Source organism: Aspergillus undulatus, assembly GCF_047715775.1.
Source record: "Aspergillus undulatus strain CBS 261.88 unplaced genomic scaffold BDV17scaffold_64, whole genome shotgun sequence".
NCBI classification, from domain to species: Eukaryota; Fungi; Ascomycota; class Eurotiomycetes; order Eurotiales; family Aspergillaceae; genus Aspergillus; species Aspergillus undulatus.
Genome location: NW_027396668.1, coordinates 48,898 through 69,467, shown reverse-complemented (window position 1 = coordinate 69,467; position 20,570 = coordinate 48,898). Strand labels below are relative to the sequence as shown.

At 51.4% G+C, this 20,570-nt stretch overlaps 5 protein-coding genes across 5 annotated transcripts; 1 reads left to right on the top strand and 4 right to left on the bottom strand.

The window, feature by feature from the left end:
• Positions 1-1,919: 1,919 nt before the first annotated feature.
• BDV17DRAFT_273954 (aldose epimerase family protein) lies at positions 1,920-3,194 on the bottom strand. The gene is made up of 2 exons (XM_073759063.1): positions 2,562-3,194; positions 1,920-2,515 (listed from the first exon to the last, which is right to left on the bottom strand). Exons 1-2 carry the CDS (start codon positions 3,059-3,061, stop codon positions 2,008-2,010), a joined length of 1,008 nt encoding a protein of 335 aa, XP_073611514.1. The 5' UTR covers positions 3,062-3,194; the 3' UTR covers positions 1,920-2,007.
• A 2,685-nt stretch (positions 3,195-5,879) lies between these two features.
• Positions 5,880-7,512, bottom strand: BDV17DRAFT_273946 (Zn(II)2Cys6 transcription factor domain-containing protein). Its single transcript, XM_073759062.1, has 3 exons — positions 7,106-7,512; positions 6,954-7,051; positions 5,880-6,894 (listed from the first exon to the last, which is right to left on the bottom strand). Exons 1-3 carry the CDS (start codon positions 7,211-7,213, stop codon positions 6,168-6,170), a joined length of 933 nt encoding a protein of 310 aa, XP_073611513.1. The 5' UTR covers positions 7,214-7,512; the 3' UTR covers positions 5,880-6,167.
• A 2,139-nt stretch (positions 7,513-9,651) lies between these two features.
• On the bottom strand, positions 9,652-11,096 carry BDV17DRAFT_206324 (putative RAS small monomeric GTPase). The gene is made up of 5 exons (XM_073755348.1): positions 10,912-11,096; positions 10,756-10,804; positions 10,679-10,695; positions 10,185-10,619; positions 9,652-10,137 (listed from the first exon to the last, which is right to left on the bottom strand). Exons 1-5 carry the CDS (start codon positions 10,964-10,966, stop codon positions 9,845-9,847), a joined length of 849 nt encoding a protein of 282 aa, XP_073611512.1. The 5' UTR covers positions 10,967-11,096; the 3' UTR covers positions 9,652-9,844.
• A 1,267-nt stretch (positions 11,097-12,363) lies between these two features.
• On the top strand, positions 12,364-15,141 carry lreA (GATA transcription factor LreA; the record flags this gene model as incomplete). Its single annotated transcript, XM_073763002.1, has 4 exons — positions 12,364-12,946; positions 13,003-13,100; positions 13,188-13,620; positions 13,670-15,141. 4 exons carry the CDS (start codon positions 12,364-12,366, stop codon positions 15,139-15,141), a joined length of 2,586 nt encoding a protein of 861 aa, XP_073611511.1.
• An 89-nt stretch (positions 15,142-15,230) lies between these two features.
• On the bottom strand, positions 15,231-20,316 carry BDV17DRAFT_273926 (putative anucleate primary sterigmata (ApsB)). The gene is made up of 2 exons (XM_073759061.1): positions 18,285-20,316; positions 15,231-18,227 (listed from the first exon to the last, which is right to left on the bottom strand). Exons 1-2 carry the CDS (start codon positions 20,196-20,198, stop codon positions 15,489-15,491), a joined length of 4,653 nt encoding a protein of 1,550 aa, XP_073611510.1. The 5' UTR covers positions 20,199-20,316; the 3' UTR covers positions 15,231-15,488.
• Between the last annotated feature and the right edge of the window lie 254 nt (positions 20,317-20,570).

The window sequence follows — 20,570 nt, the reverse complement described above, 5'->3', positions numbered from 1 at the left end:
TAATCCCAGCTTGACGACGCCCTGGTAGCGGACACGAACCCGAGCATGGCATGGCATAACGTTAGATGAGTGCTCCTTACTACCTGGTAGCTCTAATAGGAAACTCCACGAGCCAAGTGAGCTCGGTACGAATACGATATGATTGACTACAGGGCTGAGCTGAGTCCGTTGTTCTCGGCATTGGACCAAAGGGCTTTGCCAAAGCTCAGTCCGTACTCCGCGGAGTCCGTATCATCTCCGTATATGCATAAACCATAGGGCAACTACACAGCCTCTCCGGCTGCGTAGGAGGTTCGCAATAATGTTGCCCTGGAGGGTGTAAGCGGTTCATAAGATTGCGGATGACTCGACACAGCCACTGCCTCGTTGTCTCTTGCGTGGCTTTTGCAGGCAGCATCATTCTGCTGATGAGGCCAAGACTTGGGTTCTTGACTTGATAACTCCATGGAGATACCATGCTCTATTCTGGGGATGAGTGAGGTGAGATTGTGTAACCACGTCGGTAAAGAAAATTCGAAGGACAAAGAGACCCCAGCATAGCCATAGCGTTGACCATGCAGGTGGCATGTCATTTGATCAATATCAAAGCCAACGGTTAACAGCAGGGGTCAAGTCAACGAGCTGTTCGCGAAACCTTCCAAGTCCAATAATCCCTGGCATCAAGTCTCTTCGCAATCTCGAACTAACCAGACAAGCCCTTGAGTGCAAGTGCGGGGTAACAACAACCAATCCCTCAGAACAGCGATTGCAAATCCCAAGACGGCCCTCTGCATTCTGCATAATTGCGTTGCGTTGCATTATAGCACTGTTGGTCCTGTGACAGCCTGACGAATAGCTGTTCAATCCATTAGGCCGGAGTTTATTTCCTCTTTATCATCTCGGTCAACAACTCAACGATCCCTGCACGCATCAACAAAGCCCGGCCATGTTTTGCGGGAATTGAAGGACTAAAGTTGGATATAAGGGTGCCTTGATCCGCATGTATGCTGAACGAATCGCGTTTGTGAGCGTGAGAGGAGACAAGGAGACGAGAGTATAATTCAGCGGCTTGTTTCGCTTCGCGATCTAAGTGATTAGTATAGGTATAGATGTCCGCGGGACTGCCCTTCATCTCGCCAAGACTTTGACAAGACTCAGGAGCTCAACCTGAGAACGAGCATCGCATCGGCTCGAGAGTGTGCGGGCAGGACAAATGTAATGTCCGAAAGACCGTGACGTTGACGGTGACCGGGGAGGAGTTCATCCGCTGCCCTGCTCACTCCCCCCAGAGTCTAAAGCCAATTGAAGGCTAAGTCTCCCGAGACCTCAGAAAACTGCACATCCACAACCAGTTAGCGTAGCATAGAAAATAGTGCATGAGGTTCCAAGACTCAAGACAGCAAGAGTCAGGAGCGGACGGACCCTGGATGCACAGTTCTCCGTTCCGAGCAGGATCCCCGAATGTCGCCGTATTGCATACAATACCGTACGACATTGGGACCAGCGGCGCCCCAGATCCGGGCTGTAATTTACGCTAAACGGAAGCGTGTTTTTTTTGAACTTGGAGCTCGCGATGCGCTGGAGGCTAGAACGATTAGAATGGGGGAAACGGGTTTCGAGAAGACTTGGCGCCAGGAACGTTGTGCCACATACGTAAGAGTGGTAAATATGGTTGTCAACTGCTTCTAGTAGACTACCAGACTGGTGAGGAAGTATAAGGTGAATAAAATATGATGTGGAGCTGCTCGCACTGTAGTTTGTAACCGTTGATTCTCTCGACGCTTTGTTCTAGAATCGGGATGTGAATTGAGGCCTTAAGAATTTTTTCGGTGGAGTGACTTCGTGAATAATGGGCCCGCTAAACCCTTGAGTCAGATGACAGTTGCAGATGGAGGACTATGAAACCGTGAAACGGCGAGGGAGATCGGTTGAATCGGCACTACTGTCCAGAGATGTCCAATGCATTTGTAACAGATTCATATAGTATCCTTGGTACGATATACTACCACACACCCGGCAAGCCGGCATCTAGCCCCTCCAAGCCTTATACACAATTCGACTCCCATACTTCTCGCCCTTCTTCAGCACAACCGTATGCCGCCACTCAGGCTCGTTAACCGCATTCACGTACCGGCTCGGCTCGATGCAGAATCCAGCCCAGGGTCCCCGGGCAGGGTTCTCGCTGCCCGCCTCCTGCACGTTGATCCCGGCGCCGGTGTAGAACTGGAAGGCTGGATCGGTACTGTGCACCTGCAGGTTCATGCGGGTGCCGCTGTGTCGGAACTCGGCGAGGAGCTTGAGGGGTTTGTCCCGAGTGTCAATGGACACGGAGGAGAGGTCGCGGTCGACAACGAAGCAGTCGTCGAAGGCTGCGGCGTTGGGCCCGAATTCGAAGGGCTGCGTTGTGTCGACTGAATGTGGGATGATGTGGCCGAGCGGAATTCCCTGCTCGAGAGGGAGGTAGTCGCGCGTTGAGAGCTTTGCGGTTGTGCCTTCAGCTGCGCTGGCTGTGGGTGAACCACTGAGGTTGAAGTAGCTTTTATCATTAGTAATTGCTGTAGATTTACTGAAGAGGAAGGTACCTGTGGTTGGTGATATTGACAACCGTCTCCTGAACCTCATCCCCGATCAACTCAGCTTCATACTCGATGCTGAGAGTCGACCGCGGCTGTCCATCTTCAACCTCCTCCCTGACAACATAGTAAACCCTCAGCTCCACAGTCCCAGGGTACCCCTGGTCGCCGTCAGGACTCAGATAAGTATAAAGCAGCGCGTCCTTCCCGTCGCGCTTTACAACTGTCGGACCCTCGAACTGCAAGCGTCCGAACCCACGACTACCTCCGTGCAGTGCGTTCGGCGCATTGTTGATTTCAAGCTTGTACTCGCGGCCATTGAGATTCTGGATCACGCCGTCCTTGATGCGATTGGCGACGCGGCCGATTGTGGCGCCGAACCAGGGGGCATTGTACTTTTCGTAGTATTCTCGCTTGGTGAAGCCTTGGACGATGTTTTGGCCGTCGACGTTGAATTCCTGGATGATGGCGGCGAGGGAGGAGAATTTGACACAGGTGTGGTCGCCCATTTTGCTTCTTTCCTTCTGTGATATGCGACCCTTGCGTCTGGATAGTTGTTTGTTGTTGAGAGAAGTGTTGTCCGGATGGATTGATATAGGTGGTGCTATGGTGCTATGGAGGGGCTCTACCCCGCAATTTTACCCGCATTGCGCAACGGCCACAACAACTGGCCACGTTCTGCTCGATTTATCCAACGATAGGTGGCCTTTTTGCTTGCGGGTAATTTTGGAGCTCTTTAGAAGCTCCTATTAGGCTGAATTGCTATCGGACAATGTCCCTCGCCGATGTTCATTTCAGGCAACGATGGCAGAACTCTTGTTTCAGCGGCCATTGTGCTGCTAATGACTTGGTTACTACGGAATTGCCGATATGTCTATTCTAGCGCTGGGGTAATATCATGAGCTGATATCAACTCCCGTTATTCCAGTTGTCAGAAGCCCGAAAACAACACTTATACAAACTGACTTCCGCCGCGGTCACTCCGCGGGAATAGCATTGCTGGACTTCAGTCTGGAGCTTCTTCATGAGTTGGGCGAACACTAGCGGACGCCATGCACAGCGCATCAATCCGAGACTTCAGTGTGGGTCTAAACAATGCTGGCCATGTTCTCAATTCCTCTCGCCGAGCCTCACTCATCTTTTACTTATATCCAGCCCATTAGTTACACATGTGCTCCGTAAGCCTGGTAGGTAGACAGCACAACGGATAATCCAGTTCGAAACAGAGCAGTCTAAGCCTCATCCTTCAAGATATTATTTTCAAAACAATCGTATGTAAGCAATGATCAACAAACGCCTTTGAACTCCAAAGGTACTGCTAGAGGACTCAGGACCTGGAGGAGCCTTACTCCGAGTCCGTACGGAAGGAACCTTCTTTCAATAATTGCATCCTCAGGCTCCAAATCCAATCCGAATCGGTCGGCGCGGCGCGGCGTCCGCGGAGCAAACGCGATCCGGAGTCCGGTGCCGATTCCCTTTTGCCGCTTTGTCAGCGGCGATTTGAGTGACTATGGTTTCAAGGTAAGGTATTTTGTGTAATAATTTATCTACAGCTTCGTATACAAGTCTATGCGCTTTTGAGGCGGATGTTGGCGTTTCAGCTCACGTGGTGAGGCGCCATGCATTGCCAGTTGGGCTGCTAGGCGCTGCATCAGATTCAGCACTTCAGTATTAGGCTGGGCTGCGGCGCCCTTACAGCGATGACCTGGAGCTGGAGCTGGAGCTATGGTATCGAGTTGTGGTGAAAAACTCAAGATATTGCCCGATCGGGTAAGATGCCGCGAAGACATTGAGCCTACGCATACTCTAGAGTTTGGGTACACGTAGAGGTGAGTCACACTTGCTCAGGTGCAAAAAAAAAAATCCTCGTATAGCCACTGCCGGTGGTCATTGGTCACTGGTTGATGGTGCCCTAGTTTTGTCCGCCTGCAGTGTCGTCGGGTAAGGGCCCGGCCCAGCCCTATGCCGGCGGGCAGCTGAAGGTAAGCCAGAACCATCAAGATGCAGGGCAGGTGGATTAGTGGATTCTTAGAAATCACCCGCGGATTACCAAGCAGAATCCCAGGTCGGGGACTGCAGGTGGCTTTCTCTGACAAACTCTTCGAAATCAATAATGATAATCGACTTTCACAAGCGTCAAGTTGATGAGCTCGAGCGGAGAGGTAACGTTAACATTATTGGCGCATCGTGAAGATAGTTTCGTCACATCAATATCTCCATGACCACATCATGACTCCCCTCCCTCCTGGACCCACCCGCATTCCGCATTCCACAACTCAAGTTACAGCACAAACGACCAAAACCGTAACCCTGGGATTCCTGGGGATTGGAAGAGCCCGATCTATAAGACTGGCCAATAACGCTCCGGAAATCGATCTTAAAGGGTTCGTCAAAGGTCATGGATGTTGGATTTCTAATCCTTGAAGCTGAAATTCGCACTCAGCTGCTCTATACTTATGTATACATCATCCAGTTAGCTCTTTGTCGCCTCTGTGATCGTTTAACTTGCAAGGGCAAGGACTGGGACTGGCAAGTTCGTAAAAGTGTATGTATGTATTGAAGTCTGTGATATCGCCGATATTCGCCAATTCCATGCCGAACCTTGAGTTCTGACTGACTACAGACTCCGCTCCGTCCACGGTATGGAACCTCGATGGAAAGCTAGTGCGACTAGTTCCAACGACCCAACGAACCATGGCCATCATCAGCCTTCAGTTGTTTGCAGGATTCTTGTCCTGCACTCCTGCTGCTACTAGGAAAAAATTTGCCAAGTCAAATAGTCGCGGGTCCACGATCGGTCTCGGGTAATCGGTCTTCGGACATTAAGCATTATTACTCATGATGAGTCTCCTGAACTGTCGAACAGGAACTGCTGCTACTAGTAGTACGCGGGACGAGAAGAACGGTTTGCAATATAATGCCACTACTACCGCTTAACGACCGTTGAGAAGTAGGTAAGCTGTGGCTGTGGAGCGCAACAGATTAACGGTTCAAAGCCAAGGTCGAGTTTTCAACTGCAAACCTGTTGTTCTCGGTGTCGGTGACCTGTTTCTCTGGTTTGGTCGCCGGAGCGGGAATGCTGACATCGGGAGACGGAGATAAGCTAGCGTAGGATGACTCGTGAAGATGGGTGGAATGGACGTGCTCCAGCCTCCGATTAGTCAGGGCTTCGCGACGTCATGTACATTCAATGCATGTAGCTTATTCTAATTGAATATGGGGGGATTCGTTCAGGGAAGCTCGTGCTAGATCCCGAGGCTTTTACTCTACGGAATACGGATGAGGGCTGGCCCAGTGCCAAGATCAGGAACCTGGATGAGAGGAGGATGATCATCAATAACCGAAGTAGTTCGTTCTCTATGGCATAAGTTGCAGAAGACAGTAGTAGAGAGATTGAGAGTATACAAGGCACGGATCGTGCGAACAAGCTCAAACAAATCGAATTCCGTGTATTTTAGCCAGCGCCGGTACCAAACACCGTACATAATCCCTCGTAGAAGACCAGACCTGCCGAACCCTAGTGAACCCAAGTTGCTATACTGAAATTCCGTAACCAAGAATCAAATTCCGTAACCGTAATGCAATAATCGTACAGTAATAGAGTCGCGTTGTGTGTCACGACGTGATCTCCAGCTGTGGGTTCAAAAATTGGTTGAAATCCTCGTAGTCATTCTTGTTGTCCATATATGACCCTGGAATCAAGCATCCCATTGTCATCGGACGATTGAACATCGGTGACGTCGCATCGTCGTATGGTAGTCCACTATATTGTGCGGACATCAGGTCGATGTCGTCGTAGCCTCCGAATCCAGGGCTAGGCCATTGAGAGTTCATACTCTGGGAACTCTGTAGCTCTAACGGGTCGACTACTCGCGGCATGGACATGGCTTGCAACGGCGTAACGTATGTAGGGTTATTCGGTGTCATCTGGGGCTCGCTCTTGATCGTGGATTGAGGGACGTCTATTTGCAGCGTTGTAGTTGGGCTGATTGTCGTTGGCGTCCGGGGGAGTGCGCGCGCAAAGGGATCTGAAAACTGCGACGGCACGGCGGGCGAGTGTTCGCTTTCGGAGCTGGTATCTGATGAGTCCTGGCGCTGCATATGCCCGGCGTTGGTCTTCCATAGTTCTTGCTGCATGGCCTCGATCTGCTCTTCGAAGCGCTCGTGTTTGCTCTGGTCTAGAGCGCCGAGTCGGGTGAGAAGGTCGTGCGTTAATGGCTGTCCGTTGGGTTCGCATTTCAGCGGCTCACCCTGCCACCCTTCGCCCTTGAGCAGCCGCTGATACAACTCTTGTAGTCCATTGACTAGCCATGTCTGTTGTTGCTCGAGCATTTCAACATATCTAAGAGCGCAGTTAGCCTTTGCTTTCGTATACAAACTGCAAACAGCAGGTGCGCTCACCCCTTAGGGTACACTTTATCATGAGCCTTCTTTCTCTCGCCGAATACACAGAGGGTGTTGTCTGCGCGGCAGCGACCGCATGGTTTTGCTCCGTCACACTGCGCCGGTCAGCGCATCAGTGAGTGCTGATGCTGCACCGAGATCTTGCTTACCTTGGACTTTTTAAGTCTACAGCGATCGCAGGCCTTGCATACGCGCTTGCGAACACCGCTATCCGAGTGCGAATGTTCGGACGCTGGCGTTGATTGGCGCGCTGTCATCGTGTAGAAGTATGTATATGTATATATGTATAGAATCGCCGTGTCGGGGCCAAAGGAGTGGAGAGGAAAAGTCGGGGATACAAAAGAGGCCCCAGTGACTTCACGAACTGCCTATAAGCTTTCCAGGCGCGACTTTAATTGACTTTCTCCAGATTGCTGCTGCTGTTGCAATAGTTCGGTAATTGGCGATCGACAATCAATAATACGTCAAGTGCAGAAAGTCGATGATACAAACAGTTGGCCAAGGCGCAAAGGTTCAGGGCGCGAGGACCAATGCAGTGCGCGAGTCGTACTCCAGAACCAAAGACGAGGAGAGTAGATGCCCGGATTGGGAGCGAGGTTGCATGTGTCGTGGTCGGTGGTGGTAGGCGTAGTTGTTTGGTCACCCAAAGCTCAAAGTCCGGAACTGAAGCCAGGGAATCTAAAAAGCTTCCAGGAGGAGGGCTGGTTCTTTTATTATACTAGTCATCCTGGATAATAGTGATGACTTAATGCTCAAGCTAAGGAAATCTAAATTATTCGAAAATCAAAAATCAATAAAAAAAATATTATTTCTTGGAATCGACCCCAGAGGGATTATTCAGATGGAAGGTTGTCCTGAGCATACGGAGATTGTAAACCGTTCTCCGGTAGTAAGTTACAGCGTATTTTAAATTTTCATTAACTCTTGCAAACGACCGTCACTGGCCGCCATTGGCCTGCTCACTTATGCTCGAAATCAAGGTTGGGATACTTTTATGGGGGTTACCATAGTGCCCTCGACTTTCGCCATTTCATTGTGTAAGAATTGCTCTGTCTAGAAAAAGAATGAGGTATATACAGAGTACCCGGTGTAGTGTATGTAGTAGAATCCCTGCAGAAATTGCAAAACAGCAACGGATCGCGGAAACATCTGTCAAACCGCCAGCTGGAACTCGGGGTCTCGGAGACATTTGCATTGCCAAATGGAGCACCTGGCTCGCTCGCAGCCTGATTATCTGATCCAGTGATCCTCTGAGCTCCATCGCCCGCGGCTTCCAGATGTCGCTCACTTAAGAGCCGTATTTCCGACTGCAGAGCTGGACTCGGATGTTGTGCCTGTCACTACCAACTCTGGATTCCTAGACGGGAGTGACAGACTGTCAGTGACGTCCCTAGACAGAGTATAGTCGCCGTTGAGTAGCATAGAGTAGGCGAAGCCTCGGCGGACATTATGCACGGTTCATAAAGTTCGCCCGAGGCGCGGCCGGGACCATGGCAGATACCTGCTGGATCAGGCAACCAGTATGCTCCATCTCCAGTGCATAAGCGGCTGACGGCACAACTTGCACGATCGGGTTCCATCCATCGGCACGTCCATGCCGACCACCACCACTAACCAGTGCCAACCACTACTTTCTGCTGCTTCTGCTTCTTTCTCTTCAAACGCAATCTGCAGGGCTGGCCCCATGGGCAGCGGGCGGCGGGCACATGGATGGCACGGCACCAACGTCAGTATATTCTTTCGATTCGCTGTTATGACATTAAACGGCGAGACCAGTCCCTGCCCCAGTCATGGCTATAGGCTATAGACTATCAACCTATAACATGAGCGCGCTATGACAATCTCGATAAGTCGGCTGATTCTCCTGAAAGCTTGACCCTGTCAGCTTGCCACACGAGTATCAAAGCTCGGCTATCTTGAGCTCCTCGGACGCCATGCTCCTCCGAGGAACTTTTACAGTGTAGAATCTGAGCCTTGTCTTGACTCGTCATGACCATGACGTGCGCCCAACTCTATCTAGATACTCTCATTGGAATACAGAGCTAGTGATAACGCGCCCGCGTCCATTTTGACTTCATTGTTGCGCCACTTGGTCTTCGAACCACTTACGCTATGCTACGGGCTGTTTATTATTAGCTATCTCACAGTTTGAATGGGTTCGGGATTTGGGATATATAAGAGTGCCAATGATAGCTTGGTGAGTTATATACTGCACGAATGAATAATATTATATCATGTATCTCAAACTTAGCGCGACTGCGATGCGACCTTTCTCCATATTTAAAAGAGGTAAAAACTGCTGGGCTTTTACATAGCAGATACCACATCGTATCCAGTTGCCGAGGTGCTAGTAGTACCCTAAGCGAGATACAAAACGGACCTGTTGTTACATATTCAACGTCAAACTCGGTGACCATATGGACCTTGGCTACAAGTTCCCATTCACAGAAGCCTAACGGTCTAGACGGTGTGGATATCACGTTATTGCTGGTGAGCGTTTAAACTTCCCTTAGAACGACTGGTCCACTGTCTAAGTCTGAAGTTTCTACGCCCACCACGTCATAAAGCTGTTAACCCCCAACAGCGAATCATTCTCGCCGGGTTCTAGTTCAACGGGCCATGCCACTGCCAAGTTGTTGCGAACGCTTCTATCAGGGTCTTGGGATCTAGCCTGCTCTAGTCTCTAGGGAGATGTATGTTGACATCACTTTTGGCTTGATTGAGGGTCGAAGGCGCTCGTTTATCCAATGTGCTTTTTTGGTCTATGAAAATGACCGTACATACAGGAGGGTAGTGAAACAATTTGCGGAAAATCGGTATATGAATACATGCATGTCCATCGAGGGCTAGATATAAAAGGGTATAGGGATTACATGCCCAGATGACATTCAACAGCACAATCTCTTCCATTGACTTGGAGTTGTGTCATCTGACAAATTCATCTGTGAGGCTTCTGTATTTTTCTCGGCTTGCTCATCGTCCGCATTCGCGCGTCGCCCTTTCAGGCGATGAAAGATGCTCTGGCGTTTGTTTGCCTGTTTAGAAGAGTTTGCTTCGGGTTCCTTCTTCGATAACGTGGGGTCTTTCTTCAGAGAGAATCCAACATGACGGGTTGGTTTCAGGAGCTCCTGATTATGGCGCTGGTGTTCTTGACGCGACTCTACTACGCGACGGACCAGAACTGCAGATCGTCAGATAGTGAAGGGCATCGAGGATGAGGGATCATACGGGCAAATGTTTCTTCAATGTTCACCATTTCCCGTGCGCTCGTCTCCATAAACCCGCTATTATGTTTCCTGGCGTACTCTAGGCCGTCCTTGGCGCTGATGACCCGACTGTTCTTGAGATCACATTTGTTACCTGCGACAATTCTGACCGGAGCGGCTCTTCCGACTTCTATACCTCGCGCACTGTCGCCGAGTTCGTTCAATAACCGCGAGTTCTTCTCCGCACGTGTTTCCGTCTCAATGTCAATCATGTCCATGAAATAGTCTAGCGCGCTCAAACTGGACTCGCTGGTGATATCATAGACGAGAAGAAACGCATCGGATTCGAGGTTGGATGCTGCCCATAGCGTCCGATATTCCTCCTGACCTGCAGTATCGGTAATAGACAAGAAGTATTGTTCGCCATCGATGGAGCGCGTAACTGAATACGAATCCTCTAATCAAGCGTGAAGTATCAGGAACTGGGATCTCGGGGTGATTGCGGGGACCTTTTACCTATGGTGGGATCATATCTATACAGAATGAGATTCATTAGGTTGATCACTGGAACAGTTGGAATACATTGGACTTACTCGTGCACCCATTGACTGCGGACCAACCGCAGGGTCATGGAAGATTTTCCTACCGTCCGTTAATGCCATGTGCTGGTAGTCATCGAGGTTACATTCCATTCCCAGAACCAGGTCACGCAGCTGAGACTGGGGATCCAAGAATGTCGCACAACATACCACACCCGCCATCCCCGCAGATGGTTATTGAGATTTTGTTTGGAGCGTCTCCCATGATGTTATGGGTCGATCGAGATGCACACGCTAACCAGTCGCGTCTAATCCCAGAAGGGTGTAGGCAGGTACAGACAGATAGTAACAGGGTATTGACGCTGAGTTTGCGATGAAAATGCGACGGGAAAATCGTTGTGAGATATTGTCGTATGATGGAGCGATGGGATCTCGAAGTCGTTTGCGCCTAAGAAGCGAGCTAGGAGAGAAAAAGAGGAAAGTCAAACCAGCCGAAGTGTATCAACCTTGACAGTAAGGAGTGTCTCTAAATGAAGATGACATGGTGAAAATTCAGAGGCAGAGGAGGCTGAAGGGATAGGTGAAACAAAGAAAGTGCCCCTTGACCGTTTATCGGGGAATTTGTGGTGGTGCACTGGTGATAACGGCTGAAGGATCGTCGTCCTCGCAAATTAGGAGACAACAGACAGGAGTTGATAGTGTGACAATCGGTGCAGCGTGGAAGATACTTGAAAGGGATCCTTTAACAGGAGAATTTTCCATTGATGCTATACATATCTGACCTGAGGCTGATTCCTTGCCATGCTGCCCACCAACCGGGGGAAGAATAACTGTGAGGTTCAGGCACCCGATGCTGGTGAAAATCCATTCCGCGTTGGGCCAATCAATCTTTGGTATGCCGTGACAAATCGCTGGACGGAGGCCCCAGGAGCGCCGGTTTGAGTCTGGACTCAACTGGAATCCGTGGTTATATCAGATTCTATCAGATGGAGATCTAAAGGTTCAAGATCCAAGATTGCATGGCCACGTGATTCCCCAGAGGGTGAGGTCATCGTTGCCTCTGCCTCCGGACTGTTCATCTCGCATCTGCAGCCAATCTGCTTTCTCCATCAGGCATTCGCTCATTGACAGATCACAAAAAAATCCCCCTTCGCCCTCCGAGTCCTCATTGGCAATTACTCGCTCTCGTTGGGCTCTCATTGGCAGGATTAATCACCCGCCCGCAATGGAGGCGTTGATCGCTCTCTGTTACTGCTCCGTCACCGAGCAAAAGGTTATGGACGACTTCTCTCTTCCAGCTCCCGCTTGAAGTCGCGAAACTTTCACGTCGACCGTGGTCTCTCTGGAGCTGCGGAGATAGAGAAACAACTCGTTTGAATTTCTTCCATGAGCGACCTCTCTTACCGCCTATCTCCGCGTAGTTCGCCCATGATTGCATCTCAGCTTAACGTGGCAAACATCCTCGCTCGTTTCTCCCAGGTATACTCTTCCATGCTGGTCGGCTCAAATCATCGAGTCGTTGTTTACCATCCTACTTGAAGTGTATCTGGGAAAGGCTTGAACTTTGACCTGAGCGGCGCGGTCATCTTGCACCCTTACCCTTCCCTTCTCCATTGGCCCATGCGCGGAGATCGGATCGATCGATCGGACCTTCCAATCATTATGACCAATCGAGGTATCGGTGATTTCGATGGGGTCTACTATGACGGCCAATACCCTGAACCCCCATCCGGAGAACAGAACGAAAGCCAGAACGAGGCTCAAAGCACGCAGGTGGCGCCCTATCCGTCGTCGATAGCCGGGAATTATGCTTATCCGCATAACCCTATGCTTGCCTATGACCCCGCGGCAGACTCTTCGATGTCTATGGGGTTACGATCCGCGAACGCTTTCCCATACGACCTCTCTACATATGCCTCTTCCACAACACCCTTGGGCCACGGCCTTGGGAACCTTACATCCTTGCAATCACAGGGCTCAGGGACAGACAATGTCCCCGCTTTTTCCACTTCTCAGCCTCAAGAGCCAGCATCGAACATGTACTGGGCGCAGGCCCATACCATCGGTGATATTGGTCCTTCAACACACAACGCGCTCAACCGACCATCGGTGTCTTCACGCCATGTAGAGCCTTCAGGCCAGATTGAACAAGCTAGACAGATTAAACCTGCCGAACGTCTTTCCCAGGTCTCGGCAACTGGGCCATCCCATCGGTTCATCCAACCAAAATCACTTCCAGGGAAGGGTAAGTAGTAAATGGTGAAGCAAGGCTACTTCTCAGCTGACGGCGAACAACCCAAGGCTCTACTTCCACTGCTGCAAAGCCGGGAGCTTCTGGGAGGAGCTCTCCGTATTCGAATATCTACTCACGGAGTGGATTTGATATGATGGGTATTTTGGTAGGTCATCACTCACCACTGTACCATTGATACATGTTGCATATAGTCTCTTGACTTGATAAATGCTTGGCCTTACTGAAGCCATAGGCCCAAGTGGTGTCACGACCTGATCCTAAAATCGACCTTGGTCCGGTTGATCTATCATGCGCCTTTGTGCTATGTGACATGTCGTTAGAAGATAGCCCAATCGTCTACGTTTCGAATGCTTTCGAGCGATTAACAGGGTATACTGAAAAGGAAATTGTCGGACACAATTGTCGCTTTTTACAAAGCCCGGACGCCAAGGTTGCAAAAGGCGAGCCTCGAAGGTTCACCGATTCGTATACAGCTTGGCGTTTAAGGGACGCGGTCGATTCCCTTTCTGAGCTCCAAGTCAGCATCATCAATTATAGAAAAGGTGGACAGCCATTCATGAATCTGGTGACGATGGTCGCCGTGCGCTGGGAAAGTAAGGATTACTACGTGGGTTTTCAGGTTGACTTGGTCGAGAAGCCAGATGCTGTCACCAAAAGAAACCCTGGTATGTCTGAATCAGATGTCAAAGCTATGAACTAGGCTGACCAAGCTAGATGGGTCCTACATGATCGACTACCATCGAAGCCAATTGCCGCCTTATGTCGCGCCCTCTCCTGTCATGTTCCAGAATGACCAACCTGAAGCCACCAAGTTCAGCTCGGCCCAAGTGTCAGTCATCCTGGACAGTCTTATGAGGAATCAACCGGTAGCCAGGCATCATTTGCAGCATATGCTGGTTGAGAACACAGATGACGTGATCTTTGTCCTTTCTTATGAAGGCGAGTTCCTCTATTTGTCCCCCTCGTGCCGGCGCGTGCTGGAGTATAGATCGGGCGACCTACTCGGCAAAACACTGTCCACAATCTGCCACCCCAGCGATATTGGCGCCGTCACCCGCGATTTGCGCTCTTGCACCTCGGGCGACCCTATTAGCGTAATATATCGTCTTCGACGAAAGAAGAGCGGCTACACCTGGTTTGAAAATCACGGAGGATGGCACATCACGGAAAGAGGGCGGCAGTTCATGGTTCTAGTCGGCAGGATCATCTCCATCTACTCGCCAACGCAGCTCGCCAGCCTCGAGCGCGGCGGACTGGCAGAGAAGAACCTTTGGGCGAAGCTATCATTATCAGGAATCATCTTGTTCATGTCGTCCAAGTCGCGAGCAATCCTCGGTAGGTCGTCTGACGACCTTATGGGCAAGAACATCCAGGACATCCTCGTGAACGACAACACACAGCAGGGACCAGAATTCCAGCAAGCGCTCGAAACGTGTCGCAACAGCCAACAAGCCACCTTTACGCACAAGGTCCGCCACCGAAAGGGCCATGTCTTCTCTGCGCAAATTACACTCTACCCAGGAGACATCACAGAAGGCATTTCCAAACCAAACTTCCTAATCGCGCACCTCCGCTTCCCCAAACTCCTCCAACTCCAATCCCTCAGCATCACCGACGACCAGGCCAAAAGCTCCAGCCAAAGTCAGAGCTCCAGCGACGCTGGTGTCGGAGACAACAACAAAGCAACAGCTGAATCACTCTCAGCCTCAACCATTCAGCCAAAACCCCATTCCAATTTCCCAATGCCATTCACCACCTCCTCCGGCACCCTAACCAATCTCCCCTCCGCATCTCCCCGAAACAGCGCATCAAGCGCCAACTCCGCTGACGTCCCTGCTTCTGCTCTATCAAGTACATACAATCAACACCTCTTCGAAGAGCTCAACCCAACGCGCGGCTCAAGCTGGCACTTTGAGCTGCGCGAGCTGGAGAGGCAGAATCGGACGCTGGCGGAGGAGGCGCAGCGGCTTCTTGTAAGGCGGAAAAAGAGGAAGAGGAAGCAGAGTGCCGCCGTTGTGGAGAAGAGTTGTGCGATGTGTCAGACTAGGACGACACCTGAGTGGCGCCGCGGGCCGAGTGGGAATCGGGATCTTTGTAATAGTTGTGGGTTGAGGTGGGCGAAGCAGGTTAGGAGTGCGGGTGGTGCGGGGGTGGGTGTGGCTGTTGGACGGGGTGCTGCTGGGTGATACCGCCATACTTATATTGATAATTAGAGGGAGGGGGATTAATGAGAGTTGAAGGATACATACTAGGAATACAAATTGTATCTTAGGTCTAATAATTGAATATGATATGATCATGGTCATTTCTGTCCTCGTTATGGATAGAATAGGGTAGTAAGATAAAGTTAGGTACATCAGCCGTCGCAGCATCATTAAGGATTAAGACACCTCCCAGGGTATATAGGTCAAGGTCAAGGTCAAAAGTATAGTTTGTACCGAGAAAAGAATAAAGAGAACAAGGCTCGCCGCGCCATCCAACACCAATCCCGTTTCGCTTCGCTAAAGATGCATAATAATAGACACAAACATGCTCATACTTCAATGTCAACGGTGATACCCTCGCCCTCACTCGAGCTATGGCTATGGCTGTGCTCGTCATCGTGTTCCCGATACCCTTCATCCCCGGTGGTAGGATCAAAAGGGTGGCCGCCGTCATTTCTTGAAGTCTCTGTAGATATACTCTTGCGTACGCGCTGTCTGTCGAGCTGTGCGCGGAGTCGTTGGTTCTCGGCATCGCGCTCCTCAAGGCGTTTGCGGGCGCCGCTGCGGTCCAGAAGGCGTGCTTCGCGTTCTGCTTTCAGTCGACGCTCGAGCTCGTGCAGGCGCTTGATCCAGACGTCTTGGTTTCCGGGTTCTGCGTATTTGTGGCGAGGGCGGCCTATTTGGTTGGAGTTGTCGGCTAGGGTTGTTGATGAGGAGACGTGAGACGGCTGAGGGATACCGGAGTTGGATCGGGCGAGGCTCTTCGGCGATGATTCGGCGCGGACTAATGGGCCACGTTCTGAGGAGTCGACGGTGGAAGATCTTGGCGAGCCAACCATGTCGGCTGTTGTTGTGTTGCGGCTGCGCGGGTGGGCTTGGAGGAGATTGAGTTCGGCTTTAAGTAGTCGGTTCTCGCCGCGAAGTTTGGATAGCTCGGGTGAGAGGCCAGTTTGGTTCCGAGTCTGCAACTGTGCGCGCATGTTCATTGTTGTCTCTTCCAGTCGGTCGAGCTTCTTGATTCGTAGACTGAAAGCGTGTTCGAGGGTCTGATATTGCTTCGTGAGGTTTCGGTCTACGTCCTTAACGCGGACCTTGAAGCCGTTTATCACGCTCTCGAGTGTCTTGACTGCAAGTAAAAGATTGCGGCTGAACCCTGGCCAGAACAGGATGTTTCCAATGACCTCCTGGCTGGGCAAGTTGCCGTTGATCAAGCTGTTGGAATGAGCCCAGTCTGGCCCACACATACCGGACAGGCGTTTCCAGATGGTCAGCAGCATAGAGTTCCGCTCATTGAGCTGCTCACGGAACTGCTGTTCAAGCCCGGTAAAGCGCTTGCGGTCTTGGCTGCGTGCACTCTCAAGCTCACTGATGCGGGAGTTGTTCTGTGTGATGGTGCGCGATGCTTGATGGTGGGACTTGAGCGCCTGTTCGAATGACTGCTTGTCTGCACGACGAGCGTGACGCTCACGGTCAAGAAGTTCAGACAGCTTTCGAGACTCCAGTCCATGGCTTTCAAGTAAGGCATCACGGTTTCGAAGCAATGACTCCTTCTCGTCCAGCGTGGACCGCACACTTTCAAGCTCTAGTGCGGTAGATTCGAGCTCCTTCTGCAACTTCATGATGTTGGAAATCAAGCTCGATCGGCTGCCAGTAAGATCACCCAGTGTTTCTCGCAGGTTGTTCTCCAGATCAGTAAGCCGCTCCTTCCAGGTATTCGTCTCGATCTCCTGTGCCGAGAGACTCTTCTTCAGCTTACGAGACTCTTCCTTTGCCGCAGATGCCTCGCGGTTCAGCTCGTTCATAATTCGCTGCACCTCTTGCTTCTCCTTGCTTCCAACAACCTCACGCTGGTGCCGTTCCTCGGCCAGACGCTCCTCCAGCTCGCGTGCCTTATCCTTCTCGCTCTGGAGGCTCATCCGGTATGCCTTAAGCTCAGACTCTAGGTCACCAATTCTGATCTTGTCGCCATCTTGCTCCTCTCGGAGGAAGGCGATCTCGTTATGGCTCGACTCGATTTGTACTGTGAGTCGCTGCACCTTGGAATTGGCCTCGTACAGGTTCTTCTCTAACGATTCCATCTCTCCGTTGCACTCTTCAAGCTCTTGCTGCACGGCCTTGTAGCGCTGTAGGTTATTCTGTGCATCTTCTTCCAACCGAATGATGCCTTCGCTAGCCGAGCGCATTTCTGCCTGTAGTGCTCTGAGGTTTTCATCTTGTGTTCGCAGGTCTTCCGTGAGGCGTTGACACTCCTCGATTTTCTGGTCAAGCTCATCACCAATAGCATCCAGTTCCTCCTGCGCTTCCGCTCTTAGATCCTGGAAGGCGGCGTCCCGTTCATCTGCCACCTGCAGGGCCTGGTCACGTTCTTGCTGGAGATTCTGTATCTCCTCATCGGCTTTCCGTATTTCTTCATCAGCTTTCTCCACATCAGCCTGATAGGCGTTGTCCAATGTCTCATAGTCTCTGACGTATTCATCGAGTTGTTGCCGGATAGCTTGGTTCTCCAGCTTCAGTGTAGAAACTTGATCCCGCAGTTGTCCGTTCCGGATTTCCAAGTCTTCACGTTCTGCACCGTCGGTTGGTGACTGTCCAGTTCGATCACTGAAACGAGAAGACGGCCGTCCGTGAGCCCTGGAAGCAGATCGGTCTAATATGCTGTCGCCGGCAATGGATCGATCATGGCGTTGACCGAGTTTCAGCTCCTCAATCTCCTGGTACAAGCGCTCCTTCTCTTTATTTCGCGACGTCAGCATTGAGGTCTGGGCGCTGACCTCCCTGCGTAACTCCGCATTCTCTTGTTTCAGTAGCTCGAATTCCATGACCAGGGTAGAACTTGTGGAACTTCCGGTGGCAGCATTGCGATGATGCGGGTCTCTGTCAGAGGCAGCAGAGTATGATACCATAGAATCTCCGCGGTTACGGTGTCCTGTTCTCAGAGGCGCAGCAGGAGCCATGGGGAAGCTTGCCTCGCTTCGGACACGCATAAGTTCTTCTCGTAGCCTTCTATTCTCATCGTCGGCCTGCTCGCGAGCCGCAGTCTCAGCCTCAAGCATGTCCTTCCACATATCCTGTAATCGTTATGAGCACAAACTTTTTTTTTCAGACCAGTGGATCGGTTCACTCACCCTCTCTTCCCTTGCCCCGGAATCTGACCCAGCGGGCCGGCCGTCATTCAGGGATTTTACCATCTCAGCCAATCTGCGCTTCTCGCTTTCTCTTGCGATACTTTCAGATCGCAGCCGTTCGATCTCCAGCTCATAAGTCTCCACTCTTTCCCGTAAGAATAGCAGCTCTTCGTCCTGGGCGTGGTCATGGTCGTCCTCGTCGGAACCGCGTTCGGGGTCATGGTTCAACACCGACTCCTTGTCAGACTGGTGGTCTTTCAGTTGCTTCTCTAGATCGCGAATCTTCCGCTTCAGCCCCTGATTGTCCTTCTGCAGTTTCAATTTGTCCGACTTCAACTCGACATTCTCAGAGATCATCTCTTTAATACCTTCCTCAGATCGGCGGTTCAGAGCTTCGTTGAGGAAGTGTATCCGCATCTTCAAGTCGAAGTTCTCTTTCGAGAGACGGTCGATCGTGCTGCTTTGCTCTTTTAATGTCATGGATCGACCGCTGCGAGCGAAGCCCGGGGTCATCCCAGCATTCCGCTTTTCAGGCGACATTCCGTGACCAAAATCTTCACGATACTGCTTCACGAAAGCGCTGGGTACTTGAACATCCTTGACGCGTTCCGCAATTGCTGTATCGGTGGGGAATGTCTGATCGCGATGTTGAGCCTTAGGGGTCATCGGCCCTGAATTACCTTCGGCAGCAGACTCAGACTGTGATTGTTGCTCTGACTGTTGGTGGTGTGATGATGCGGGGCGTGATTGACTCTCTTCCTCATCCAGGGTCTGGAGTCCACTATCTGTAGTTCCACTCATTTCGCGCCTATTCATGATGTTTTCGTCACTGTATCCTGATATACCAGACGCCATACTTCCTAAGCTTACTGATCGAGCCAGATTGTTGTGGCGGGACCCAATGGTAGAGTTCGGATTCCCAGGAGCCGCACCTCCAGATTGAAGCGCATAGTCGGCACCCAACGTTGCGTCGCTGTTGGTCATTTCGGTGGCGTTGCTTGTCGCCGAGGAGTACGAGAGACGATGTGCCGATTGGCGGCTGTTCAGATACTTGGGTCGGCTGCTTCTTCGGCTGCTTGTGCGAGACGCGGCTTCAGCATCGCTGGCAGTGGCGTCACTGAATAATCTCGGATGCGTTCCAGATGGTTCGCGGGAATTTTGAGTGGATTGTGAAGGCTCGTTGGTCTGGTCCATTGAAGACTGGTCGGCGTATTCATGAGAAAGCTGACTGGATTCATCGGCTCTTTCACGCAACAGTGATTGATTTCGACTTCCCATCCGAGCCGCCGCAGCTGCAGCTGGCGATGACGGAAGGGCTTCTAGCATTGTAGTGTTATCTTCATTGTGTTCTGCGGGCGCTGACGTCGCATCAAGGTTCAGCGTGCTGTCTTCTGTGGGTCCTAACCCAGGGCTGTGTGGAATAGGGACACCATCGTTCGTCGACGTGATATCGTGGCTGGACTCGTCTGGTGCCGCCCACGAAGGATCCGTGAAATCCAGTCCATGTTCACTTGGCTGTTCACTGGGCGCGCCGACCACGTATGTATCGTCGGCGCCCGTAGTAGGGTTCGCAGCACCGACTTCAATGGTTGAGGGCTCCGGCAAAAAGCTAGATTCCATGTCCATCAATTTCCTCCTCATCTCGTTCTCTTCCAGAAAGGTCTGGTTCTCCACGCGGTCGCGGGGGCTACTTTCTTCGAGGCTGCTATCATCGTGATCGGGTAAGGGAGGTAGAAGGTCAAGACTGAGGTCTGTATCGTCGCGGTCATGCTGCTCAAGCGCGGTCATGTCTCTTTCGTCGTCTTCGTAATTCATGGTGGGAGTTGCGGTTGTGTTTTGACGATGATCATCTCCGCCGTCTGCGGTCGCATTTATTGTTTGGGGGGGGGGCGCCCGCCGTGTATTCTCCACCATGAAATCCAACGAGTCGCAGAATTCGTCGCTGGTGTCTAATGATGTGAGATAAGCATCTGAGAATAGAGTACCAGGAAATGAGAGAAACGATGTTCGACTTCTTCGGTGCGCGTTGTCGTCAACCGCGTTGAGGAACGGTTGGGCGGGACTGGTCGACATGGTGACGGAGCTGAAAGCGTCAGACAATACCCTGTCTAGTCTCCAAGGAGTTAGTCTGGGTTCCCACGCTGTTTCTGATATCTCCACAAGCTTTTAGGCGAATTAATGTGCCGAATGGGTGGCCGTGGAGCTGCGTGAGACAGCCTCGCCTTACCCACTTGGCGCCCAGCCCAGCTAGGCCTTCTTGAAGGCTAGTCTAGACCCAAGACTGCA

Coding starts and splice junctions, on each gene's coding strand:
- BDV17DRAFT_273954 (XM_073759063.1), bottom strand. CDS start 3,061: ATGGGCGACCACACCTGTGTCAAATTCTCCTCCCTCGCCGCCATCATC. Junction 2,516..2,561: donor GTCAATATCACCAACCACAG/GTACCTTCCTCT, acceptor TAATGATAAAAG/CTACTTCAACCTCAGTGGTT.
- BDV17DRAFT_273946 (XM_073759062.1), bottom strand. CDS start 7,213: ATGACAGCGCGCCAATCAACGCCAGCGTCCGAACATTCGCACTCGGAT. Junction 7,052..7,105: donor GTAGACTTAAAAAGTCCAAG/GTAAGCAAGATC, acceptor TGACCGGCGCAG/TGTGACGGAGCAAAACCATG. Junction 6,895..6,953: donor GATAAAGTGTACCCTAAGGG/GTGAGCGCACCT, acceptor CTGCGCTCTTAG/ATATGTTGAAATGCTCGAGC.
- BDV17DRAFT_206324 (XM_073755348.1), bottom strand. CDS start 10,966: ATGGGAGACGCTCCAAACAAAATCTCAATAACCATCTGCGGGGATGGC. Junction 10,805..10,911: donor CTGCGGGGATGGCGGGTGTG/GTATGTTGTGCG, acceptor AACGGACGGTAG/GAAAATCTTCCATGACCCTG. Junction 10,138..10,184: donor CATTGAAGAAACATTTGCCC/GTATGATCCCTC, acceptor GACGATCTGCAG/TTCTGGTCCGTCGCGTAGTA.
- BDV17DRAFT_273926 (XM_073759061.1), bottom strand. CDS start 20,198: ATGGTGGAGAATACACGGCGGGCGCCCCCCCCCCAAACAATAAATGCG. Junction 18,228..18,284: donor CCGGGGCAAGGGAAGAGAGG/GTGAGTGAACCG, acceptor TAACGATTACAG/GATATGTGGAAGGACATGCT.